Genomic DNA, 26740 nt, shown 5'->3' on the forward strand with positions numbered 1-26740 from the left:
GAGGCACAAAAAAGGCACCAACGACAACACTTTTCCTCCCCCCAAAGGAAAAGTTAGGTTCGCAAAATCGGAACGAAACTTCCAACAATGCATGCTCAAGCTCTTTCAGCGTGTGTGTGTGAGATGAAAAGTTGCTGCCACTCGAACGGCATAAGTAAGGCTTTATTATTCTATTTCGGAATGTTTTCTTCAACTTATTGCTCGCCCGCTCTCCTTCTGCTGAACTACTGAACGCCGTCGGAAAATGCTTGTTAAGAACGCAAATCCCTTGCACTGATAACGTCCCAAACACGAGCCAAGAATGATGTGGGAAGTGGCTGAAAACATTATATCCATGTGTATGATATGATTATATACGCAAGCTCGCTGTAACCATGTCCTCTTCCTTCGATTCGATTTTTTGATTCGAAAGACGATCGTTGTTGTTCGCCTGTACCGTGCTGTAACTTTGGCGACGAGCAAATCCCTCTCCGACTGGCCCTTTTTAGTACAAGTTGTGTCGAGATAGCATAATGAGATGGAAGGAACCTAAGGATGGAAGGAAAGGGGGTCACTTAGATGAACATGACACAGAAAGCTAACGGTTTCGGGGAAAGATTAACGAAACACGGCTCTGATGGCTTTGTCCTTATAATCCCCATTTCGCGCTCTAACTCCCTCCCTCGGCTCTCTCTCTCTCTGAATCACAATTCGATGATGATGATGTTGACCGTACCGGTACGAGAGATGTTGCCGTAAGTGATACCAGTTTCGTTTCGTTGGGGGGTTTGGAGAAATTGGAGCAATATCGGCACCTGTTTGTGTGCAGTTCGGCTGATGTGTGTCATCGCTCAAACATCAAGCAACTAGCACCGGACGTACGTATCATCGGACGGTTGGGTGTGTTAATCGCCGAGTACTCCCGTACATGGCAGTAGAATGTGAAGTGAAGTGGTAAAATTGCATCGTGTCAGCTGTAAAATTGCGCCAGACTCCGCTCTCTTCCCCAAGCATGTCTTCCCAACCCTGGGAAGGAGGTGTTGGTTTAACACGTCTGCGTGTCGGTGTCCGAACAGACCGCTCAAGACCGTTCGTCATCAGCCTGAACGTGATAATGCAATTTTAATTATTTGTTGACACGAGGAGGAGGGGAGCACACCTAGGGTAATTATGGGCTTCGCAGTTGTTCTTATTGGCCTCCCGTTGCTTGGGTAGACACAACAGCAAAATAGCATGGATCATTTTTGGAACGAGGCGATGGCTTCGTCACCCGGGCGTTGGCAATTGGTTGCCTAAGATTCCAATGCGTTTAGTTGCCAGTTCGCCTAGCTCTCGATAGTTGCAGACATTCCGGAATGGCTGGAATTCCACTACGGTAGAGGAAAAAACCTTATTAGCGGTGCGTGTGTGTGTGCGTGCGTGCTCATCGTTTCACCGCGTGTAATTGCATGTGAACGGGAGCAGACGTGCGCATCCTGTTCGAGCGAAAGCGCACATTCTTTGCTGCAGCTGAATACTTGCCGCTGTTCTTGCTGCTAACGCCGCCGTTTTAAATCATCGCCTCGAATATTCATTTTTTTGGGCATGAAGCTCCATGAAGCCGAACGAGGCAACAAACTCTCCAAGTTTAGGCCGCGTAAGAAGGCCAGTGTTTATCGATCGAAGGAATTTCCCAACAACTTCGTGGAAGCAATTTCCATTGCCCAAACTTTCCGCGTCACGTTATTAATGTTATTATTATTGTTATGTTAACCACCAAACTCAGGCCGGCTGCCCGATGTAATGGAATATTTTTGTAATACGGCGGAATGTTTTCTCGGAGTCGGACCTGGAAAGGAAAAGCGCTCCCCCTGGCGGAGTGACTCTCCGCTTTGGGAGGAAGGTTAGACACCGGAATAGCCACACGAAAAAATTGATTCATTTTCATATCTCCCACACCACTCCGCAACGGTTGACTGTGGTGAACGTGGTTTTTGCCCGGTGTTGTTGTTTTTACCGGAACGAGCAAATGTTTCTTAATGATGCAAAGGTAATTTGGTCGTTGTTTTGTGCAAAATGTCCCTTTCTACTGGAAGGGAAATTCATGTTGCACATGAATAAAAATGACTTCCCTCGTCCTTGTGGCCGGAAAGGGGAAAGCACACACACCCCGAAATGAAGCTATTAAAATGATAATTTATGTTTTTAAGGATCATGTTTTGTTTTACGCTTTAATTGAATATGACCGCTTTTGGTGTTTTGGATGGCACGTTTGTTAATGTGATCCAAATCCCGCATGTTTCTTGTGACACTAAACTACAGCTTCGAACGCGTACACGCTTAATTGGAAATGGTCAAATGGGTGGGTGGTTGGTTCGTCCATTGAAAGGCAAGCAAGAAAAACAGACACAACGGAAAATGGTGGCCGAATACGGCCATTTAAAATTCACTTAAAAGCTCATTACCGGTGGTGGTTGGGTGGCGCATCTTCCCTTCCCTGAAGTTGGATCCCACGACAACGACTACTTCGGCAGGACGAATTGGGTCACCGGTGGATGTGTTCGGTGGCTTATGGCAGACGGAAAGCTCGCTTCAGAATGGTAATGCTATTTAGGTTTTGGATTGGTATTGGTCCTGGCGCGTGTTGTGGTAAAGAACAGCGAGAGGATTTTCTCTAATCCGGTTGTAAGGTTTTTTTTGGGGGAATGGAATCGAATCCCTTGAGGTATTGACATGACATGGTGTGTCGTTAGCATTTTCCAGAATTTGAAGAGAAAACCATTGGAGGAATCCATTCAACAGTAACGTCTTGGTAAATCGGTACAACACGTTTGTACTAAAACCCCATTTCAACCAATTAGTACAGCTAGGAAGATCAAATTCCTTGAACAAACCCTCCCAAAACTATGCCGTCATCGAACGTAAAAAGAATTGGAGTGAAATGTCCGATAAAAATAGCCAATTATGGCTTTGTTCGATCGCCCCTCTCGAAAATTCCGCTGTCAGAGCATAGTTTATTTTACAACTCTATTTCACTACTCTGTGTCATTCCGGGGCCAGCTCACACCGGCCGGCGGGTCGTATAAACAATTAAACATATCCTGTGTGCCAGTGTCCAAAAAATGGAGGGAGGGTGTTTCTCGCACTGCCAATTTTATGGTGAGCACCACATGTGTGCGTCTGTCCATCAGCAGCCATGGCGGTCGGGTTATGCAAAAAAAAAAAAGAATCGCCCCCATGTATCGATTCGCACACCTTCTGTGCGCGTTGCGTCGAAACGTTCACGCTTGGGATCGCTTAGAAGCTGTCCAAACCCGATGGTACATCCCACCAAAAACTGGTGGCGGCATCGGTTCAAAGACAAACACACCCAGATGGGCCGCGATGCGGTCCAGGCCCGATAGCAGCAACGGGTTTGTTGGACTATTTTTAACAAACCTTACCGCGCACACATTAGCCGTTCACGTGCGTACGCCGAGCTAATACAGTTCGATTCCGACTGCCGACATCTTGATCTCTGATGGGGTTTCTGCAGAATGTGCTAAATCATCTTCCAGCGTGCTGTCGCTGTGGTTGCTTTGATTTCAACTTACAGTTTTCGATCAAGATATGGAGCATGATTGTGAAAGTGCGTTTGGCGCACTGCATTGGGAACGTTGGCTGATGCTCAGTCGTTCCAATCCGAAGTTCACCATTAATCGAACAAGAACGAAGCTTGGAGAAGGAGTCCCAATCCCGTGCAAGTGAGAAGGTATGCGTTAAACATTGTGCACTTCTTTTACTCAATTTTCGTGCGACTGTTTACAGAAATACGATGCTGAAACCTAAATTTGTTTAGCTGGGGTCGCAGAATTTTCGACCCCGTTTCCCGACACGGTTTCCAGCTAATCAGATGTCTTCGTTTTGTGGGGTACCACACGCAGTAAACAAAGTATTTTTTTCTTCTCCCAATAGGCCCCCTCAGTTGACGATCGTTTTACCACTGCCGGCGATGAATATGATGAAGCTGACGTGACTAAAATTCGGGGGCTTTTTTTTGGTTGGGGTAACGAGATGACGATGGCTGAAGGGAACACAAACACAAACCTCGTCTACTGCGCCTTGCTTTTTGCTGGCAACAATTTTATTTCAGTTTCGTTCAGCAGGGCCTTAGGCGGTCGGATTGCAGGGCACGAAAATGTCACAGCAGGCCGTTTCCGGGGCCTCGCACTGCCGGTGGTAGGCGTTGAAGTGCTGACCGGGTGGGCAGCTTTGCTCGCAGGCCGTACCCTGGTTGCAGAGGAAGTACTGCGTGCAGTCCGGGTGCGGCAGAAGGTAGTTGCTGGCGTCGGCCGGACAGCGAGCGTTCGGACCGCAGGCGGCCTGGGCCGTACCGAACAGGGTGGCGACCACGGCCAGCAGGAGCAGGGTGACCAGTGCCAATGGGGACTTCATTTTCAACTCGTTGGTTTTGTTCTGAACAGAGCAAGGGCGAAGAAAGCAGGAGTTAAGAAGCGACTCGATGCTGCGAACAGACTGAAATGTGGTACCGCAGCGGATCTGGTTGCTAATGTAAGGTTTATCGAGCCAAGATATGCTTATCTTTGGGTGCCGATTGGATTAACGATGGGAAATACAATGGCGTCCCATGACGACCCCCGTGCACACCCCGTCTTATCGATTGCGCTCTCGGACGTCATTCATCGCGCGTTAACCAAGCCGATAGCAACAGATTGCGTTCGCTAATGGCGTTGCCACACCAGCTTCGTACCATTATCGATCTTGCACGTGTTGTAATCGATAAGCGATTTGTTTGGCAAATCTCGTGCCGGGTATGGATGCGTTGGCGTTCGCGTTTGGTCAGCAGACACAGCTCTGGTCCCGTTCAGTTCGATTAGTATTCGCGGACAGGTTTCATTAATCCTGCACCCAGACATTAAGGTGCAGATCGCTGTCTAGCGATAACCATTCTCTTCTGGCCAGCTGTGCCAGCACTCTTCTGCTCGCTCGCGTGACACAGTTCCGTAGTACCCGGGGTGGTTTTGCAAAGAATGCAAAGTAGACGAAAACAGAACACGCGGGCAAGCTGTTGCAGTCGGAAGAAATGTTCCCATTCGATCGGTCAACAAAACGATTGCAAACCACACACACACACACAACACATACACTCCCTGATCTAATGTGGTCAGGGCAGAATGTTGAATAGTTTCTAAAAACCCAGCAAACACACCTTGGTCGGTGGCCAGGGTTGTGATGCCGTCAGCGCGAAAGCGGCCACACAGTGTAAACAAGGCGGATTATGTGTGGGCGCCCCTCTTTTGCCGTTGCCGGGGCATATGTGTGCCAGAGCTCGCCGCATCGGCAATGAATGAATCCATTGTAAGCAGTCCCACAGAGCATGTGTGTATGCGCATACTCCGCCTAGCCCAAGAGTTGCTGGGAGACGATCGAACTGCGGACGCAGACTTTTCTTCGGACCTCGCTCTGGGGCCGCGGAAATGGTTGGGCCATAAAATAGTCGAACAAATAAATTTGTCTGCGTGCGCGGGCCCCACGCTACATTAATGGTGTGGTTGCGCCCTGATAATAGTTTGCTTTTCCCCTCTTTCCGATCTGACCTGGGCTGTCTGTCTTCCGGTCCAGTTCGGTCGTGCAAAAAGGACACCTCGACGGGTGTGCGTCATCGAGCGCGCCTGCAGGCCCATTAAATTGCGAGGTAACGAAACAATTACCGAAACAAACAGAAAAAAGGGTATTAATTTGATAAACTGTGTAACAATGGCAATGTGCGTGTGTGTGTAACGCCATTCACAGGCGGAAGAAATGAGATGTCGCTCGAAATGGCAATTACATTAATTATCCTGTCATTGGCGAGATTTATTTTACATCGGAGTCTGGTTCATACGGAGGCAGCCGCCCGACGGTGGCATTAAAAATCTCGTCACAGAACCTCTGGAAAGCGGGAAGAAGTGAGTGAGCAGCGCGGTCGTGACCATAAACAAACACGGTCAATGAATCTGGGGGGGACGCTTGGAAAGAGTTTCGTAGAAGAAGTTGGACCATGTTGGGAACGCGGGTTGATCTTACACTCCTACGGGTTGCACTCACTGTGTGGCTCACTTGTTCTGCTGTTGCTGCTGTTGTCCGTTCAAAGAGGGTGGCTCACTTGCCGTTGTTTCTTGTGTACCCTCCGCTTCTTCTGGTTCGACAAACTTACTACTCCACCGATCATCAAACCAGATTACGCTTTAATTTTTATTTATGATAGTTTTATTGGGTTGAAATGGGAGTTTTCTTTCACCGCATGGGGCGTCCTGTTAGCGTACTGTTAGTGTTAGGGTTGCTGTCTTGCTCTTGGTGACAGTGCGCTCCGTACCGTGGTGGCTCTTTGTAGCTGAGTTGACTTCCGATGGCACTCGGGCAGGGAATTGAATAAAAAAGAAAGCAGCTTCAGTATGAGCGATGTGCGATGTCTCGGTAATGATTGTACCGACCCGTTGAAAACTCATTTACTTTGATTTAACAAGCTATTGGACGTGCCATTTAAAAGGGCATTATTTATTGTCATTTAAGCGCTCCGTCTTTCTCTACGAGTCGTGGAGACGCCACGTTGGGTTTTGCCACGTTGAATTGTTGAAACGCTAATAGCAAGTGACGCGTTAGCATTGATTTATTCTTCATCGCTTCTAGTTATTGTCTAATAATTGTGAAAATAATTCCATGTTCTACAATTGCGTAGATTCATTGGTAAATCGTACGGCCCATAAAGACTGTAGCGGCCGATATTTGTCTAAATATTAGCCTCATTAACATCCCCCATTCCTAACTGAATGTCTACGTTACTCTCGCTTAGCTATATCTGGTGATTGGTGTATAATCTTCCACCAGAACAATAATAGCAGCCTGAAGATGTGCGTCCTTTTATCCCCATCCCATCCATCCCCCGGAGGCTGAAATACGAGCCCGAACGGAAGCTTCGTTTTCCGGATTTATCGGAAGCATTTCGTGATGCCTTTGCGTGATGCGTGTGTATTGCCGCCACAGTATTCCAGCCTCGGAAGACGACAACATAACAGCTCCGAGGCGCAAGCAAACAAGTTTGGGGAAGGGCAGTTATGATAATAATCATAATTCATGCCCTTTTGCGTACTCCATCTTCTTCGTTTTCAGAGCGGAAGGGGGACCATCTCGGACATCCGAAGACGAACCGGCCTTTTTTAATAATACGAGGCGTGTCCAGCGTGTACCAAAGAATGCGTCGCTACACGCAAAAAGACGCCAAAGAAGAGAACCCGGGGCGGACACAAAAAGGCAGAAGGAATAAATTACCCGCCAACGATTCCGGATTCCGGAGCGCGCGCTACGCTTAGCCGCGTGGAAGAATTGATTTGTTGTGGACTGTGTGCCTCCGGGAAAGTGAAATGTTCGGCATGACTCAATCCTGAATTGGTAGGAGCGCTGAAGAAGGTGAGAGGGCGGTCAGTAGCATGGTTGGAATGGCAGATTTGATTGAAGATCGAACTTCGTGTCGACGGGCTCGGATGGAAGTTTGTTTGGCTAAGTCGTGTGCTGCCCAATATTTTCTTCTAGTAATGACGGGAATGGGGAGTTTCGGGTTTTCGTGAATGAACTTGCCATCGCCTTGTTGGAACTGATGGCGCCAGCAGCAGCAGTAGCATTGGTAGAAGCAACGCTCAGAATCCATCCATCTCGTGGTTGCGTGATCGAAGGAAATGAGATATTCCGGGGACCGGGATGCGGGGACCGGGATGCGGGGACCTGATTGACATGCTCGCACGAACTACTAGGGCGCTTGCGTTCAAATGGTGGTGCAGTCCAGCTGGTCCAGCTTCCATTCCCGAACATGAGGGTTAATTACTTCAACGCCCGGTTAAAAATAGTTCCTTCAATTTCTACTCTATCCCCCGATTCTTCAGGAAAGTTCCTGAACTGGAAAGAAAGGTCATCTAGCCTAGCAGATGGAGGTGGTTTCAGTTGCTTCTCCTTGCGTAGAAAGCTGATGCCACATGTAGAGAGGCATTTCTAATTGTCGATAAAAAAAAATCATACGAGGTGGTATAGTTCTCGAAATTAACCACACAACAGAAATGTGGGGCTGGGAAGAAGGAACACAAGCGGTCGTTGATTAGTTTGCCATTAGTATCATTTGTTGCGCAAATGCAAATAATACCATGTAGGTTTGTTGGTTTGCGGGATGCGTAACATTCGGGGATTGTCTCAAGATTGTGGCAATTCCTCCCCACGGCAACTAATTGGCCTACCGGGGGCCAGCCACAGGGTCAAATATTTGTCTTTATATTTGGCCTCATCAAACCGAACCCCAGACAATGGTAACGGTAAAAATCCCAATCTTCTCGTCTTTGTAGCTCAGCTGAACTGTTTGTTTTCAGGGTTTTTGGGGAATCGGAATCAACATCAGAGCCCGTAAGCAAATAGCTCAACTCTCCAAGAAGAGATGAAGGTTTTGGCGTTGTGAAGATTGGAGATTTATTTGTCGTGACAAACAAATCGTGCCCACACACATAAGCACATACTGGGAGAACCCTATGAAACTCCGAATCTCCGGTTTTGGGCATGTTTTATCAATTTAACAAAACCTCAATCTGATCAATACCGACCGATTGATGATGATGTTTGTATGTGTGTCTGTGTGTGTGGATAGGAAGTTGTCGCAGAGCAGTAAAAATGGATTTTGTAGAAACGGATTCGGTCCACACATACGCGTCGTTGGCTTTGCATAAACGGATTTACTTTTAGACGAACACAAGCGTAAAGAGAGCATGTTCTCGTATGTATAGGTGTGTGTGTGTGTGTGTGTGTGTGTGTGTGTGTGTGTGTGTGTGTGTGTGTGTGTGTGTGTGTGTATTAGTTTGGAGCGAAAGGACACAAAAAACTGTCCCATATTCGAATGGTCTAAACACCGGTGGTTCAGTTGGCTATAGTAGCTGGTCCAGTTGGTTTTTGTTTGGTTCTCGTTCTCGCTTCATTATGCTGGAAAACGTTCGTTCTTGTGAAAAGTGCACGTGTTCCAATAAGCGATCCTTCCGGCATTTGCCTAGTTTTGCCTCCGAGTGTGTATGTGTTTGCTTGGAGCATGATTGCGTTTTCGGTTGCCATGAGTTGAGGGAAAAAATGCTCACAAAAAGGGGATCTCTCCTGGATGAGGAATGTGTTGTTGCGTTTGATGCAACCGGTAGCTTTGCTTTGGTGGTATTTGTTCACAGCGCAACAAACGGTGGATAAAAAAAACAGACGACATACGTTCCTATCGCGAGGGTTTTTGTGTAGGTTCTTCATTTCGTTTGTCTATCTCGTGGTCGTAGGGTTTTATCCCCTGAGCGTGAATGGCCGGCTGCCCGCATTTCTATGCTTTGCTTCAGAACACAAACCGACCGGCAGCAGCGAAATGTATGGCGCGCACCTACCTTACTGGACCACTTTGCGTGCAAACCAGAAGACTCGTTGATGCTAGACATCAGTCAAGCGACCACTGGCAAAAAGTGGTTCATCATCTGCCATCTGGATTAGCAGCGCAAAAAAGACATCCAACGGGCATGGACGTGAGCATTGGCATAATATCCTCTGAATGTTCCTGTTGGAGGAAGGACCTCATCCAACCAACCAACAGTGCACACTTCCCCCCTAGAAGCCGTTTTTAGTACAAGTGTTCGATCCGAGGTTTGTACTCGGTTGCGTTTATTGGAATCTCTATCTCTGTTTCTCTCGGTCTAGCTCTCTCCGTGTTAGTGAGTTTAGTTGCCCGACCAACATCCGGAGCACGGAAGCAATCGACTCGTCCGTTTCGGTGTGTTAGGCCTGTTCCGGACTTCCTGTCCCGTGCGCCCTGCGTTTTGCCGCGGTTGCTACTCTCGGTACACGATAATTGCGCGCCTTTGTTCGTGCCTATGTGTGTTATCCTGTCCCTCCAACAACAGGACAAAACCGGAGGGCAATGGAGATTCCCGGATTACACATACACACAACACTGGTGATGAGGGTGGTTGAATACTGTGATGGGATTTGTTTCCGGAGCCACTGCGGGTGTGTGTGTGTGTTCGTGTGTTATCGTCGGGTGCTTTAAGCCGCTGTAATCCTCCAACGATCCAGCGATTGTTTGCTACTACTACTAGCATCACCAACAGCAGCCCGGTGTTTCGGGTTGTGGTTTTCGTGGTACCACTGAAGGTGTGTCTTCTTATCGCGGTCTAATGGTTTGCAGGCAGAGAGGCAGGGGCAACTGTTTGGTGGGATGAATCGGCTCGGAAGCAATTGGTTTGAAAAGCTTCTCCATTCACATAATATGACCATTTGCAGTTGTTTTGGGTTGGGCTGTTGGGTTAGGCACTAAGCTTTCGTTTGCGCTCGTGCCTTCACTTATTAGTGAATAGAATGGGACAAAAGGGCTTCTTTTGTCGGTTTAGTGGTTTTAATAGGCTTTGTGTGCGAGACGGATCCACCGGAAGCTTCTACAACCTGTGACAGATGTTTGGCAGACTGGCAAAGGCCTGAAGTATTTTACCCCAATCACGGGGCTAATCCTGTGGAAACGAGTGACACAGGTATTCGCTGTCTATTCATCAATAACTAATAGGAAAGCTGTATGCAAATTATTGGATGGCTTTTTGTGACAAACAATGCTTGTATTTCGTAGAATTAACAACACTTTGCTTTTCCATTCTTGCGAACTGAAATCACTTTTTATATAAGAATTATTGTGAACTTTTAAGACTGTTGGTTAAAAACCAGGATTTCTTTAATATCTTAGTATGATGAAAATATTTTTTATAAATATTTGGAGAATATTTTGAAGTATCCTCTCATTCAAGAAGATAAAATGGCTTGAGTCACGAATATGATATTTTGATTTAGATCCATAAGATTCATCATTCTCTGATATACTTTTACTGGTATCTCTGATATACTGGTCTTACAAAGATCTATGAGTTTTTAAGGTAGTAGAATCTTTTTACTTTGTCATCACCCACATTCATGAATTTCACTTCTTTCAGTCAAGAATCTGAATCCAATTTGAATTTTTATTCCTATTTCTCTTCGTTCCTCCATAGATGTTTGCCTATTTATTGTAATAAATGTCTATTTAGAAAGCTTTTGTTGAAAAACCCTTCTACTGAAAAACCCTATAAAAACCCTATAAAAATACTTTCAATTTGCATTTTTGTGCACCGTTAACTCTTTTATTGCTCACGTAATAATTAAAATAATCAAATATTTCCCATAAAGCATCTGCCTTCCTTATCCGGGCACTAATTGGTGTCTGTGGTTTGCAACCCGCACTTTACAGTAATATTCATTACACTCATCAGGTGTGTTTACTTTCGTGAGTGAGTGAGTAATTAACCTGCATCTCTGTAAACACACCCAGCACGGCTCCCGTGTGCCTCGTATACGGTACCACAACACTGAACTGCACTGGTTAAAGTAAACATAAACGACACTTTGGTACACAAATAAACAAAAAAAAAAAGATCAATGAAAAATGCCCGAGTGTTGTGCATGCATGCAAGTGTACCGTACGGCGGGTCTATCACACTTGCCAAATGCTGACCAAACACTCATTAGCACCATTGGGCAGGGTAACAAATATATTTAAATGGCACCCGCCGTCCGTCCGCCGGTATGAGATATGGATTTTTTATTGGGCATTAATATGCAACACACTACTGCTCCTTGGTGCGATGAGTCAGATGCACCCCGTTGGTTTTTAAAAAGGTGGCGCAAAGATGCGCAAAGATGGGAACTGAAATTGAAAATTCTCGCAAATTACCACGGTACAGCAGTGTTTTTTTTTTTGCTATTTCAACGATGCACTTGTTCATGTTTCATGGTTAGCCAATCGAGAGTTGCCCTTTTTGGCACCACGGCCGGCCAAGGATGACATCAGCGCGGGCGCGCGCGTTTGGCCTTTCGATAAACGTTTAATAGGCGCATCTGATATTTATGTTATGTGCCGTTTAGTGTGCGCTGTCAAAAAAAATGATGACAATCACGCTGCGCTTACGGTGTGGTGTGATAAGTGCCTTCCGGCGGTGTCGGACGGAGTTGATCTTGCGACGGGACTTGGGGGTCATCACGGAACAGAAAGAGATAAAAAAGATGAAATGACAGCATCGTTTCGTTAAGTAGAAGGTCACATTTAATTTGGAAAGCATAAACTAAGGTGGCAAGATGGGCAAGAATGTACTTTTGTCGCTGAAATGCAATATCGATTCGAATGCTCTAAAATGGGAGGGTTAAAAGGACTTCTCGAGCTGTTATGACGGTGAAAGCTACCTTTTAATGGTTGTTTGATTGGTTGTGTGTATCTTTAAATGAGATTCGTTCTTTTATGACCCCGGATTGTAGTGGGTTGCAATTTCAGGTCCTTTATTCGGTGTAAAAAGAATAATTTTATTAATCAATATCAGCTCGTGATCGTGTTTAATCACAAAGTTGAAGATGATGAGGAATTTACGACCACAAACAGGTTCTCCTTCATACAGTGTCATTTGAACTTCAAAGTTGGGAATAGTGATAAAACTTGATTTCGGGTTTTGTTTCTACTGTTTTTTTGCCACATTGACTTTGTGGGGAATTCCACCCACTTGCGATGCACACCTTTTTGTCGACAACTTCCCTTGCCTGTCATAATGGACGGTTCCGAAGCCGGCCGGAACTTGCGGTGTGTGACATCGGGCGGCTTGAAGTAAAACCTTGGGACGGGCGGCACATTGCAAAGTGTGACATAATTCACTGTCCAACACCTTCTGCCCGGCCACATCGTGGTCGGCCAACACACCACCAGGCCATCAAAATCAAACAGGTTTTCTCCGGTGCTCCGCGTTCCGTTTCGTTGCGGGCGTAACTGCCAAACAGTTTTCAGCGGCTGCCAAAATGAATTAGCGCATCGGCGGGGTGAGCTGCGTGTGTGCTGCTTTATTTAGCATTCGTGCGGTTTTCCCCCCCCTAGGCCGCCCTGCGGCGTGTGTGGGAGTTCTGGGCGTGGGAAGACTCACGACGCACACACAGCTGGGACAGACAGACAGACAGTGGCTGAGTGCGTGGTTGTGGTGCATTATTGCATCACTCGCGCTGCATAAATGCATTTGCACAGACACCAGCAGCGGGCGTGAAAAATGATTCAAATGAATGAATTTAGGGTTTTTGAGGGTTGGGGTCTGCCAGCAACCACAGCGTCATCATCCGAGGCAGTATCCGGCCCCGAACGAAAGCACTGTGTGAAACGAACGATCGAATAACTGGGGAATGTCGAGGAGGCGTTTGGTACGACCGATAAATTTGCGATGATCTCGCATTCAATTCCCGAAACGGCGCCAGCCAGCCAATGTGTGTGAGGTTTGGTGTGGTTGATTTGTATGCACCACATCTGTATGCAGTACAGGATGCAGGCAATGATCGTACAGCAACAACAGCTCAACTCGATCGTAGCCGGTGGTCGATATATTGATACATCTTTCCACCCCCCATAACTACATCTTCCAATTCCCAAAAGGTGGGCTAGTTTAATGTGTATCGTATGCAAACGATCAACAGCTTTGGTGGGTTTTATAGCGATAGTTTGCTTACAAATTTGACTCGATACGACCGTCTCAGATGCTCAATGTTGGTAGGTGTCTGAATAGAATAGTTAAGAGAGTAGTTAAGAGACCTAGGGGGGTTACGTTGGAGATAACATTATACATCAGCCAAGTATCGAATAAACATTGTAATTTGTTAAAAAGGTGGCCACTTTGAATGCCGTTTTAAACTTCATATTACTTCATACAACATCAGCAAAACTGCAAAAAAATATTGTAGAAATGCAGAGGCAAGCAACGAAGTAGCGTAATTAAGTTATACAACCTACAGTCCACCTCATTCTGATACAATTGCTTTGTCCTGACCCTCAAGCTATTTTAGCTTGTTTTTCCATTTTCACTCCCAACAAAACGGCAAGAGGAAACGGGGTGCTTACCCCGGAGATGCTTGCATTTTTATTTATCTCCTCCTAAAGGATTGTAATGCTAAACCGTCGGCCAGTAGCTGTCTCCGGAAAGGTTACACCTACCGTCTGCAAAACAAGCCAATTTGTCTTTCATCGTTTTGAAAAATATAGCCTCTCTTCAAGTGGTGCAACAGTGCAGTAGCTAGACATTAGAGCTCGTCGCATAAATTGTTCACCAGCCAAGCAGTAACATCATCATCATTGTTGCCGTTGCAGCGCTACTGCCGTGTGCATTTTGCGACTTGCGACTCAAGGACGCAGTACGGCAGTGCAAACGAGAGCTTCCTTTTTGCTCCGTTCCATCTGCAACAAACGCCCTTGCCCTTTTCAAATGCAACCTAATCATTATCCGATCGATCATCCGTAGCCGGGTTGCGCTCCGGGAAACCAAACCACCCCATACTGTAGCAGCAACGCTGCTCTGGTGTGTGCAATGGAACGAAAAGCGAAGTGGCATCGTTTTTTGCAATATTTGTTATCGCTTTGCTTTTCGCTTTGATCCGCTTTAGATTGCCTTTTCCTCCGTTTGTGTGGGAGTGGAAAACACACATCGAGTGACCTATAGTGAGCAAGGTCAAAAGAAGGGCTAGAAAAATGGGAACAAAATTGCCCTTTTGCTCTTAGATGCAATGAAAGAAATGGAGCAACACACTCTACCCTACTGGCTGATGACAAACGATCAACGGTTAATAACTGGGTGAAGAGTCTATAGTTTACTCCCATTCCCAAGTATCTTACTTGTTACAGTCCCTTATCCTTCAACGCAGTGTCCTAACAAACCATTGTACAAGGCTGAACAAAGATGAGACCGAAATACAGAGGCTAATGTTATGTTTCCGTGCAGCAGTCCAGCCCTGCAGCGGTTATCCATTCCATTGTGCTGCTGAATGGGTTTTCTATTCCAAAAAGCACCACACCACAGTTTCAGCAGTAATCACCTCCAAAAGCAGTGGCCATCATATAAAGCCGTGCGTGCGCTACTGCAAAATCACGTTCCGAAATTGGCAAATTTGGTTCTGGTTTCTGATAGCGGCACCGCCGCAACACATCCCAGCTGTTGATATCTAAATCTAAATCCTTAAATTTATAAACACGCCATCATCGCGCACGCAAATCGTTAAAATGTCGATTCGCATTCGCACACGGGGGCCACATTTTTTACATTCTTTTACACACCCTGCCTTTCCTCTCCGTCCCTGGGTAGGATTATCATCCGTTTTGTTCCTTCCATTGCAGAATGCTGCAACAAGGGAGCGCTTCTTATCGCAAGAGTGTTACTTCCATGGGTAAAACTTCAACCAGAAATGATGCGCGCAACATTTGTTGGTGCTTTTTATGGTCCATTTTTTTGCACCTTTTCTCGCAGCATCCAAAATAGCACATCAAGCACATCAGTAAAAAAAAACAAGTCAGATGGGATAGGCCGCCCCCAATGGAGAAGCGCTCAAACAGTGTCAAACAGCGAATGAAAGCGAGTCCTAGCTTACGTTTGCACGGTGAATTGCTTGGTGTGTGTGTGGAATATGAAATGGTGATTATTATCGGGGATTTGGTCGCCATTTTTATTGCCACTTTGTCACCCCTCCGTGTGCTACCTTGGAGATACAGTTGGTCCTGGCCAGCAAAAAATCCCAAAAAGCCCAGAACAAAACGAGCAGCATCACTGGGACTGTGGCGAATGGAAGGGAGCAAAAAATCCCATGAGCATGAAAAAATTGAATTTAAATAACCTTCAAAGCGTAAATGCTGCTAGAGCGCTGCACTGAATTGCACTTTTTGAACAGTGGAGGCAAAAAATGACACAAAAATGAAGTTAAACAGCCACCTAGCTGAGAGAAGCCTGTGCCTGTGATGGTATTAAATGTTTAATTATCTTCCTGCGCGGTGCACTCGTGCTTCGTTGCTTTTAATTATTTCATAATCAAAAAAACGACACCCCACACTCCGTCGTCTGGAAAGCCTCTATTTATTGGTAATCAAGGGCAAGGGAAGGGCAGAAAATAAGCACCAGCAACCTGGGACGATCATTGATCAATATTTCACCTCGTTTCATGCGCAAAAGGGCGACGCCTGGTGGTGGTGCACGTTTTACGGCAGTTGGAATTAATTTCCGATCGGTGCGTTATGTGTTTTTGGCGAGATGGAGGGAGTAAAAGGTGTTTAATGTTTCCGGTTTGGCGCTTTTTATTTGCCGCTCTTTTGCTTACCTGCTTATAGACTTCAAAACAGGCTGATACACCGTAAACGATAAGTCTGCAAGGGGAAGAGAAAAATTGTGATTAACATTTTATGGATCTTCATTGAATCAAAACCATTAAGGATATAAGATCTTAAAGCTAGTTAAATTTAAAAAAAAGAACCAGAGTTTTGCACAATCAAATTAAGAATAAAAGCTGCTCATGCAAGCTTGGAATTCCCTTCTCCAAGTGTTGGAATGAACTCGCACGCATCCCAGGAAGAGGAGAACGGGCGCACGGTCGCTAATCGTGTCACGGCTCATTAGGTATGCATTTGGCCGTAATGAGGCGCGATATGATCCTCCGACCACACTGCCCCTTGTCGGGGTCGTCATCGTCACTCCACACTTGCAGCGGAATAAAGCAGAAGCAGAACAGACCAAAAGGGGGAAACGAGTGCATTTGGCTATTAATATTTCCCGCCGCCACATCTCTGCAGTTGCCGTTGCCGCAGGTCGCAGTAATATCTCGACCATATTTTTATAGTTGCCGTCTCTGTTGCGCGACTATTTGCTGTAAATTTGCTAACCCACCCCCAGATAAAGCAGCCGGAGATTACCACCAGTCCACGGAGCACTGGAGCTTAATGTACGATTATGGGACCTGCCAGTGCACATTTTCCCTTTCCGTTCGCTCCTGGCTGATGCTACAAAATAGTTATCTTTTGGCCGTTTATTACTATTTTATTGTGTGGCTTATCTCGCACGCCCTCTCTCTACACTGGACTGAAGGCCGCGGCAAGTGCGCTTTAATTTACATTTCACGGGGGATGCATTTGTATGCATTTATATGTGCTTGCACACGCATTGGGAACAGCATTTGCAGTATGAATTGGAGTTTAAATCATTTCAAAACGCACACCAGTTCTTCTGCGTTCCCCCTTTTTTTGGGGAGTCCGTGGTTGGTGGGACGATAAATCATAATTAACTGAGCTCGTACCCGTATCCCGGTGCCTTTTACCTATACCGATCGATCCGGTATCGCCCTCTCTGCCGGGTGTGTGTGTCGTTTATCTCATCCCGAAACTGGAATATCGTGGAATGGCTTGGATGTGTGTGAGCTAAGCTAAATAATTTCCACCTGAGTTGTTGGGTTTGATTTTCGCTATGGCCAGGTGCTCCGTGTAGCACATTCCTCACACCCAGTGGAGATGATTTATGATTTATAACGGATATTTTCGTTTGTTGTCCGTACGGTTGTTTGTGTTTTGACAAATTTCAGCCGCTTGACGGCCGTTTGGCCTGCCGAAAGCGCGTGTTACTTTTACTCGTGTTTGCGTTCGTGTTGCAACAACAGACGTGCTCGTTGGATAAACAGTGGTCTAAGATGGTTAGCGCTAGCTATCCGGCTAATGGATTCGAGATGAGCATTAGAACGATTCGGGCGAAACACGATTTTTTTTCATGATAATGAACCAATTTTTTTGCTGTGCAACAATTTTATGCGGATGGGATCTAAAAAATTGTATTCCCATGAGCGGGGAAATTGAAATCGAATAAAACATGATCGCATATATTCACAGAAGCGTCGTATTTACAGGTTATTTGAATGTTGAGGCATCGCAGTTAAGGCTATTGTTTTCGTTCCATAATTATTCCCGCGAATCGAATGCATAATTATTTCCGTTTCTTCTCATTTATTCATCCATCAGAAGGATTTTGTTATTGTGGATAATAAATAAAATTCTTTGTAAATTATGTATACCGTGCATGACATCCCGTGTAGGTGGATGGTTTGCGATGGCTTCTACTGAATTACATCATAATGATATGAAAGCAATGATAGATTGCACTGTTTAATTCTCCAATTTAATCTGCTAAAAATAAAATGACAACTAAAATGTTGATTCATTACTCTCAAAGCCACTGTTTGATCTCTTTTCTCATCAGTTAATTTTGCCCCAGTTTCCTCCTGATCGTGTTCAGGTAAGGGAATTGGGGAACAGTAGAACAGTAGATTTTCCTCTTACTTCATACAAACTGCTCCCCTCAACAGACTCCACCTCAAGTCATATAGGCGCCGTCCTTTCCATTTGGCTGGGCCTTCATATTGTGTGTACGCTTTTCGCTGATCATTTCTGCGTTCCCTCAGGGAGCAACAGCAGCAGAAAGCACGAGCACAAGTGAACAACACTGTGTGGTAGCGCATAGAATAGAATTTTTTAAAGCAATATTTTCCTAACCCACATTTAGACGGGGGGGATTTTTTTGGCTCCATTTTTTGTGTTTGTTTGTGAAGTGAAACATTCACCGAAAGCGCAATTCCTCCAGCGGCAGATTCGCTGCCCGCGCAACACACATACACACCCACATTACCATATGTATCCCTCGGGGGTTTCAGGCGACGGTATGACGGCATGTAAAGTTTTTATCCGCGCTGTATGCTCCGTCCGGAAGTGAAGAAAGTAGGAAAAAAGTGTCTGGAAATAGCGGACATGAACCACAAACACACACACACACGTGTACAATGGCTCAGAGTGGTTGGATGATAAAAATTGTTATTTTACTCACATTTCACTGTGCCACCGGGGTGGGAGATTTACAGAGAAAATACGCACACATACACCAACTAATAATAGAGCGATGGTAAAAGTTCGTGTGACGATCAGGGAATATTTACTTAACTAATCTAACTTCAACGTGTCGTCTGCAGAAATTGGGACAAAATTTGAGAGCGATTTTCTTCCGCTATTAGTGCAGGAAAGGACACAGCCTGCTTCGATTGCCTGTGGCAGCTGATGTTTGTTTATCTCCCATGTCCCACGTCAATCGTCCGGCCTGCTATGTTCACCTGTGCGGAAACATCGCAAAATATCATCCTCTCTCTCTCTCTTTGTCCCATTGCCACGTGTGTGGTTACATTTCCAGTCTGTCATTTGTGACTGGCCCGATGTTTCCTCTCTCGGGGCAATAATTGATGGGAAACGTCCCCCCCCAAACGGCTGCTGATGTTCATTACGGTAAAGTGTCGATAATTAAATTTCAATACCATATTTTGCGTCCCATACCACGTGTTTCGAGTTTCAGCATAAATTCCATGGTCTGCGTTGACCGCTGAAAACGCTTAACCGGGAGGCGGATGGCAATAAAATTCGATCACCTTCAGGTGAGTTTCGTGTGCCTGTTGTGTGCCATTCCGAAATGACCGCGATGACACGATGTGTGGTACGAAGACCACCGGCACTGCGCGTCGCTTGTGGCCAATGTTCACGGCTTGGCTGCGCACTATCGCTGAGCGCCTGTGTTCTTATCGATCGAGCTCTGGGAAGTGGGAAATGTCCCCACAGTCCCATCCTCCCATTCTCATTCTTCCTCCCGGAACAACACATCCCGCACACACACACACATACGATGGAGAGGCGCTTTTCCAACCGTTTGTTGATTACAATAATTTTCAATGCGCATACGCGAATAATACGCACGAAAAGGACTGTGGCGGGCGGTGGCGGAGCTGTTCCGAGGACCCCTCCAGGGACCTGGGGGTGCGCTGATGATGATTTGCATGATTGCTTGATTGTGCAGAGGCCGCGCGATGTGCGATGAAAGGTAGTCTTTAATGAGTGCTCTGGATATTCCCGTGCCTGGAACGCTAAACATAGCTCCCGCGTGTAACACGGGTGCAGTAGGTGCAGGTTGGTGAGTAAAGCGGGGGAGGGTTTGGGTGGAGGTGGTCCCGCACCACCACGGACAGGCTTTCAATTTTATTGACTGCTTTCTTCTGCACTCTCACTCCCTCGGAGAGTAGTCAGTGGGTAGAAGAAAGTGAGCCTTGAGAGTGTTTTGATTAATGTGTTCATGAGTGTGTTGTGCGTCTTTTCATGTATGTCTCCTCGGCGACCGTTGATGACTTGCGTGCGTGATGCCCACCATTTTTTGCTCATTTTCATGTGTTTTTTTGTACCTTTTTTGTCTTTTTGTAACTTTTATTATTTTTTTCTTTTTGTTGTTGCTTTCTTGCTTGCCACGTGTTCTTGTTTACTTCTTTTGTTTCCTTTTTTCTATGTTATTTCATTTTGTTTTTGTTTTCTTATATGTTTTGCTTTCTTTTTGTTGAGAAGAACGTTCTTTTCTGTGTTCTTTCGCAGAGCTAAATTGCTTTCTCAAACTTGAACGTAAGCCAAAAGAAGATGACGCACCATCCATTACCCGATGACTTGCTTGTTTTAACCTTTCTTTTCGTCATCCACGAAGCGCCTCTCGATGCGTTCGATAATTTGGAGCTCGAATTTTAGAAAGGCCTCTGCTCCCCCTCTCCCTCCGCCTCCTTCCTTAACCACCCGGCACTTAACGCACCTGATGAAACCTCAGCACAAAATTAGTGACGGATCGCTCGTTGTCCCCTAAATACCAACTTCTCTGGTCCGAAAAAGGGAATATCAATGGCAGGAGGGATAGATTTCCATTTCCATCGACCATGACCAGCATGCAGTCCCCCGACCGGACAGTGTCCAAAACCACCGTCCCCAAACTCAGAGCGCCGAAAAAAAATGCCGAAGGCCAATCATATCATATGATTTGACACGATCAATCAAAACGTGCGTTTGACTTTTCGATTGTGCGGCTGGAGGTGGTGGCCGCAAAGAAACCCTTGCGTTTGAACGCTTCTCTTCTACCCTCTACTGCTTCTGCTGTTGCTGCTACACGTTCATTTACTCAAGAGTCATCGTGCGTTCCAAGAAGAAAGAAAAAAAGCAGAACCAAGTGAACCGATCACGGCGTAAACCTTGAAGTTTTCGGGTTGCTGACTGCGACCGCAGCTAAAATTATGCTCTCATCGTCAACGGACTTGTTTAGAGAGTCTGTGTGCTGCCCCGAGGACAGTAGCCGTTTGTGGGTAACATCTTTACAGTAGCCGGCCGCTGTCGGGTTTGACCCATTGATTAATTGAAGGATTTATAGCATTTAAATATGATCAATTCGTAAACGGTGGGGCCAAGACCGACCGGGGGGGGTGTCCAAGTATCTTGTCACTTGTCAGCAAGCAGGGCAAAGTGTGTCTGGTGGTGATGTTCTTGTTGCTGCCAGTAAGATGCCAAACAGACTGACCATCGTGACTGCTGTTTGGGGTGGATTTTTGGGTAGATAATTAGAACAAATGCGATGTTAATAGCACACACACATTCGCGCAGCATTATGCCGTGAGCCGCCGAGAACGCTGTTGCCCAGCTGGCATTCGTCCAACCGGGGTTTCTAGTGCAATTGAGAGCTTAATTTATATCAAAAATTTGAAACATGTTAATTTCTTTCACCTCCAACAGGACCTCGCTACTGTTTCGTTTCGTGTTTTTCTTTGCGATAAGGCGTGCCAGAGGCTGCATACAAAACGCTTACAAAATGCAGCCAAAAAACCGGCTCGTTTGAAGATGTTGCCAGCCCGACATTTTCGCCGCTCAACCGGCCCACCATGGTCGTGCCACGGTCGACAGTTTTGTTTTTCGTATGGGCCTCCTACCCTTTTCGCCGTGCTAAGTAAGGTGCGGTCATAGTCCGATTAGTGAACCGAACACACTTTACACCTTGCTCACACTTGAAATTGATCGCCGCGCTCGGTCATGTCGAACCCGAGAGCCCGAGGTTTTGTTATTGTAACCGACAGACCAGTGAGTTTGGGTTTGATTTGATTTTTTGAATACCGTGTGGTTTTGAAACACGATACGCTGCTGGTGATGGTGAAGATGGGGGAGGGTGTGCCACGCACACGCCAAACCAAAATGCCAAACTTGAACCGGAGCCAAATTGCTATTAAAATCACCGGTGGTCCCAGCACGTAGCTGACATCCAATACACACACACACACCCGGACAAATCGTCGAGTTGGTGGTTGGTGGTCGCATCGAAACGGTTTTTGTTTAGTCTTGGCAGGGGCATCGCCTCGCGGTGGTTCACGACGCATTCGTGCGGGAGGAACCGTGGTCCGGAAGCTAGAGTTGTTTTTTGTGTGTATGTTTCATTTTCAATTTCCTCACACAGTCGTGTTCAACCGTAGGTCAGGATATAGTTTCCCGCGATTGAGTTGTGACGGGTGGGGTTTTTTAATGTCTGTTGCCTGTAGAATGAATCGAATGAAGGGAGAAATTAGGTCAGATTACGGAACGGATGGCCGTCCACATCCTCTCGCTCATCATGCCAGGAAGGTGTGAAATTTTATACGCAAGTTCATTATCTCGCTTCCCCTTTTTTCGAATCGAATTTTGTGTTTAATTGCAATCAAATCATCATAAAAATATGCTGCACGATGTCATCTTCGTGGTCTGGGATTTGGGAGAGAACACATCAAAGCGAAAAAAACTTGTTAAAAAATGCGAAATTGTGTTACGAATTTGTTGGGGTATGCTCAAGCTCAATTCGGACATGCAATTCTGATGAAGATTCGTCTGTGGAAATAACTAATAATAGTTTTTTTCTCAATTCTCTTTAAAAGTTCTTTCCAAACGAAGAACTCAGGTACTATTTCCGATACTATATAAAAGATTTGGAGCATTTTTGTTAAGATATCATATCAGAAGTGGATGTAGTTACTGAGGCTTCCTTTAAGAGATTTTTCCCTACTAATATTCTCTTTTTAGATATCTGCCTCTTTGTTCTTACTATAGGACTCATCCACAGGTTTAATTTATACTACTATTTAGTATTAATTTTTACCCATTTTTGGATGTGAGTTATGACATATATCTCTAACTCTATCGACGTTTTATTCTGAACTTCAATGAAAGAACCTTGTGTTCTTGTCCCAGGGACATGATCTCTGTTTGGGTCCCGGTTAATGTACCGGCTAATAGTTGTTGAAACGGTCCTAGTTTTGTTCTGGTTTGGATTCTGACTTTGGTTTTGGTCCTTGATTGCTGTCTCAATTCTTAGGAAATATCACACAACTATCTTTAAATGACTCTGGATCAACATTGACTATCTTGTATTCTAAAAAATACTCGCTTCTCCATGTCACAGTTGAGGATATAACTTGTCTGTACACATTAAAATGATACTTTCATGAAATGATGGATGTAATCGAGACATCCCTTTCGCAGAGTTAAATTAAAGGACCGCTTTATACAATGTTTTGTCGAATTGCGTCGAATGTAATTCCAAAATGTGTTCCAATAGCTACATTTCTCTACAACGGGCAGTTAATTATCAATTATATATAAAAAAAATTTAGTTTTATATTTTAAATCATTTCACAAGTACCAGACTGTGACTGGGAAGTCTTCAGCTCCACATACTTCCAATTGGGCTATTGATCGAGTACCGAGGCTTTACTATTCGGAGTATATTGTGCTCCTAATAGTCCTCGGTGACCCATTATTTACCCGCTGCACTAAAGCGAGTCGTGTGTAACAAATTGATTTCATTCCGAAATGCACTCCACTGGCTGTGTGTTCCTTTCCCTTTGCCCCTGCCAGCATCACCACCACGGGGACGCATATACGTAACCGTGGAAGCGAGTCTTTAACTCCTTTCCCTCCCGAACTTCCCGAAGGTACAGCAAACAGCTCTGTAGTAGTAATAATAATAACAATAATAGCAGCAGCGACAGTAGTGAAACGAAAACGTCATCAGCAAATTGAGCACCCCGAGTGCACTGGACAAATAATATCGATCCCGCTTTCAATGAGGGCCTCATCCCCCCCCCCCCTCCGTCTTCTTCGATTGTTAGCGTTTTTATGCTGCCGTTGCGCTGAAGTAAAGAGCGCGAGCGGAGTGTGTTTGCGCAAAACGCAAGTCCCACCGTTCGGCATGCGTGTGTGTCACGTGGCCGGTGCCGAATGAAAGTATCAATATTTGCGCTGCATTTAGCACCTTTGATGCAGCTCGCAACGGTGATGGTGGCTACTGGTGGACACGCGACCGCGATCACGCTGGAGTTCCTCTTCCCCGTGTTTGCTCAGATTGAAACGCTCTCGTGTGCGTACTTGATGGCACTTAAGGGCTTGATAGTTGGAAAGTGGACCGCTCGTACCGCGGTCGACCCGGTATTGACACTGCCAAAAGCGAAAAGCGTTTGCCGTAAGGTTGATTATGAGGGCGTTCGTTTAAAGCCAGCTTCACTCTGCGGGGAGCTGTAGTGCTAACGGTTTGTTTAATTTTACCAACCAATTTGTAAACTTTTCGTATGCTGTTCACAGTGTACTGGCTTTAGATTTACGTGAAACCCCAGCTGGAAATAGTTATTCACTTCCTGTTTTCTCGTTCTTCCACTCACTTTCAGATCGAGTCCGTCGATTTGGCGCTGAAAATTCTCGACAACTACGATGTGCGCGGCCACAAGATCAAAGTGCAGCGGGCCGAGTTCCAGATGCGGGGCGAATACAACCCAACGCTCAAGCCAAAAATGCGCAAAAAGGAGAAGGAGCGGCTGAAGAAGATGCAGGAATCGTAAGTATTGCCCCTCCCCTGTAGGAAGGTTGTTTCTTCCTTGCTTATTTTTTTTTCTTACGTGGTGTAGCAAAACGCTTGTTGGGCAGTTTTCGCTTCTGCCTGACTGACCGGCAGCGTTTAGCATAAATTATGATCATTCTCATTTAGCACACCCGGCGTAGACGGACGGAGCAAACGTAGGGGATTGATCAGAGGCGAATTCATGCCGGCATTGGGCGCACTCGGATGCTAATTGTTGCGGTGTTTCGCTTTGATAGTTAGTGGAACGCAGGCGAAAGTTAGTTTCAGTTTTAAACCCGCGATTGGTTGTGGTTGCTCGTTAGCAAATAAGGCAGCGCTAATGTTGGCTCTCGCGCCGTGAAGGACGCTTTGTTAAGATAAAAGTGTTTGTTGGCTATAATGGGAATGATGTCTTCATGGCCCGAGAAAGGTGTGCTTAATTTTAATCTCTTAAAATAAACTGTTATTGACAGGGAAGAGATAGCCATCCACAGATCGGCTTACACCCGATCTATAAGCGCGTATTTCGACATCAAAATACGACCCAATAAACATTAGCGTGTTATTAAGAAACAACGAGATAATTACGCACACTACACATGTCGCCAGCAAAAGATGTGGGGTTTTACCAAGTACTACGCTTGCCGCTGGTTGTAACGCGACCAATAACGGTATGAGTAAGAGCATGTGCTCCTCTCATCGTGCCTGGTTTAGCAGCGAACAAAACAAACAGAAGAGAGACAGGTATTTAATTTAGCACTTTTATTGCCCGTACGTGCCGCACGCGCTTAATGCTGAGTATGTGCAATAAATTAACATTGCTTTCGAAACAATACAAACAACTTCACGATTTCGCTAGCTGCCTTTGTTAATCTTCCTTCTGTTAGTGTGTATGTTTTCCTTTCGGTATGCACTTCTTCGCGTGATGAATCACGACGAATAACTTTAAGTAAGAGAAGACGTTGTTATTCCAGCGGGATTTTCTATTTGGAGTTGTTTTTTTATGTATAAATTGTTCCGCGCCTGGCGCCTCCATCGAGAAAGTAGCCGCGAAACGTTAATTTATTCCTGCTTTGCAAAAACTCAACCGTCCTCCCCCCTCTTCTGAGCACCATTTTGCGACAGCTCGAAAACACCACGCAATGGCGTGGTGTGAAACTGGCACGGCGCGCTTATCCTCTCAATGGCACGTTTCAAGTGTGTGACTCATTACGCGTGATGTGCCGTTGCTTGCTTCTTGCTCTACACACAGAGGGCACGCCGTCGACGGGCGCACACGATGCAAGGGCGCAAGGGCAGTCGTTATCCTCACCGTGTGATGATCATGATCATGTGCTCCCGTTGAGTTTTCTGGCCGGGTTCGACTCTTGCGCCGGGCTGAGAGTGTCTTACGTGCACGGGCGCTTGCTATCTTTACGCACACAGTTCATTTTCAATTGGTTTCGCAAGTTTACCGTCAAACAGCGGATTAGGGATGGTTTTGCGTGCCGTGCGTTAGCAAACACTCTGGGCCCTATTGAGAGGCGCCACTTGAAGACGACGGAACACGCTGGTCGGACGAGAAGCAGGTCGTCCCGTGTGCTACACTTTTAACGAGTTTTTAGTGCGTGCACAGGCACAATCCAACCGCAGGCAGCAGGAAGCGATGATTCCACCAAAAGCGAGAACGATTTTACGGTTGACCGATCGATACTTACGGACGGAGCCGGAGCCACACAGCAGCTAATCGAATGCTCCTTCTCACCCTCTTTGTTTTCGTCTGACAGGCTGTTTGACTGGCGCCCGGAAAAGATGCGCGGCGAGCGGTCGAAGCACGAGCGTATCGTCATCATCAAGAACCTGTTCGAGCCGGAGCTGTTCGATCGCGAGGTCCATCTGCTGCTCGAGTACCAGAACGATCTGCGCGAGGAGTGCGGCAAGTGTGGCACCGTGCGCCGCGTGCTGCTGTACGACCGGCACCCGGAAGGGGTGGCCCAGGTGACGATGGGCGACCCGGAGGAAGCGGACCTGGTGGTGCAGCTGATGAATGGGCGCTTCTTCGGGCAGCGAAAGCTGACGGCAGCGATCTGGGACGGGCGGACAAAGTACCGGTAAGTCACGTTCGGGCGAGTGAAATTGTGGGCTTTTCACCTTTTATAATGTTTTTGTGTGTTTTTTTTTTTTGTAAA

The 26740-nt window shown here is 46.1% G+C and overlaps 2 protein-coding genes across 3 annotated transcripts in view; one reads left to right on the top strand and one right to left on the bottom strand.

The window, feature by feature from the left end:
• LOC1276920 (HIV Tat-specific factor 1 homolog) overlaps nucleotides 1-26740 on the top strand; it is a 56169-nt gene that overhangs the window by 27443 nt on the left and 1986 nt on the right. The window contains exons 3-4 of the mRNA XM_316330.5: nucleotides 24403-24569; nucleotides 26339-26662. Of these exons, the coding sequence (XP_316330.5) occupies nucleotides 24403-24569; nucleotides 26339-26662 (491 nt within the window). The remainder of the gene's footprint in view (nucleotides 1-24402; nucleotides 24570-26338; nucleotides 26663-26740) is intronic.
• Nucleotides 1-26740, bottom strand: part of LOC1276921 (uncharacterized) — an 89007-nt gene that overhangs the window by 15437 nt on the left and 46830 nt on the right. For both annotated transcript variants that reach the window (XM_061651961.1, XM_061651959.1), the window contains exon 3: nucleotides 16168-16213. The gene's annotated coding sequence lies outside the window, so the exon portion shown is untranslated. The remainder of the gene's footprint in view (nucleotides 1-16167; nucleotides 16214-26740) is intronic.

This window comes from Anopheles gambiae, chromosome 2 (genome assembly GCF_943734735.2).
Source record: "Anopheles gambiae chromosome 2, idAnoGambNW_F1_1, whole genome shotgun sequence".
Lineage (NCBI taxonomy): Eukaryota > Metazoa > Arthropoda > Insecta > Diptera > Culicidae > Anopheles > Anopheles gambiae.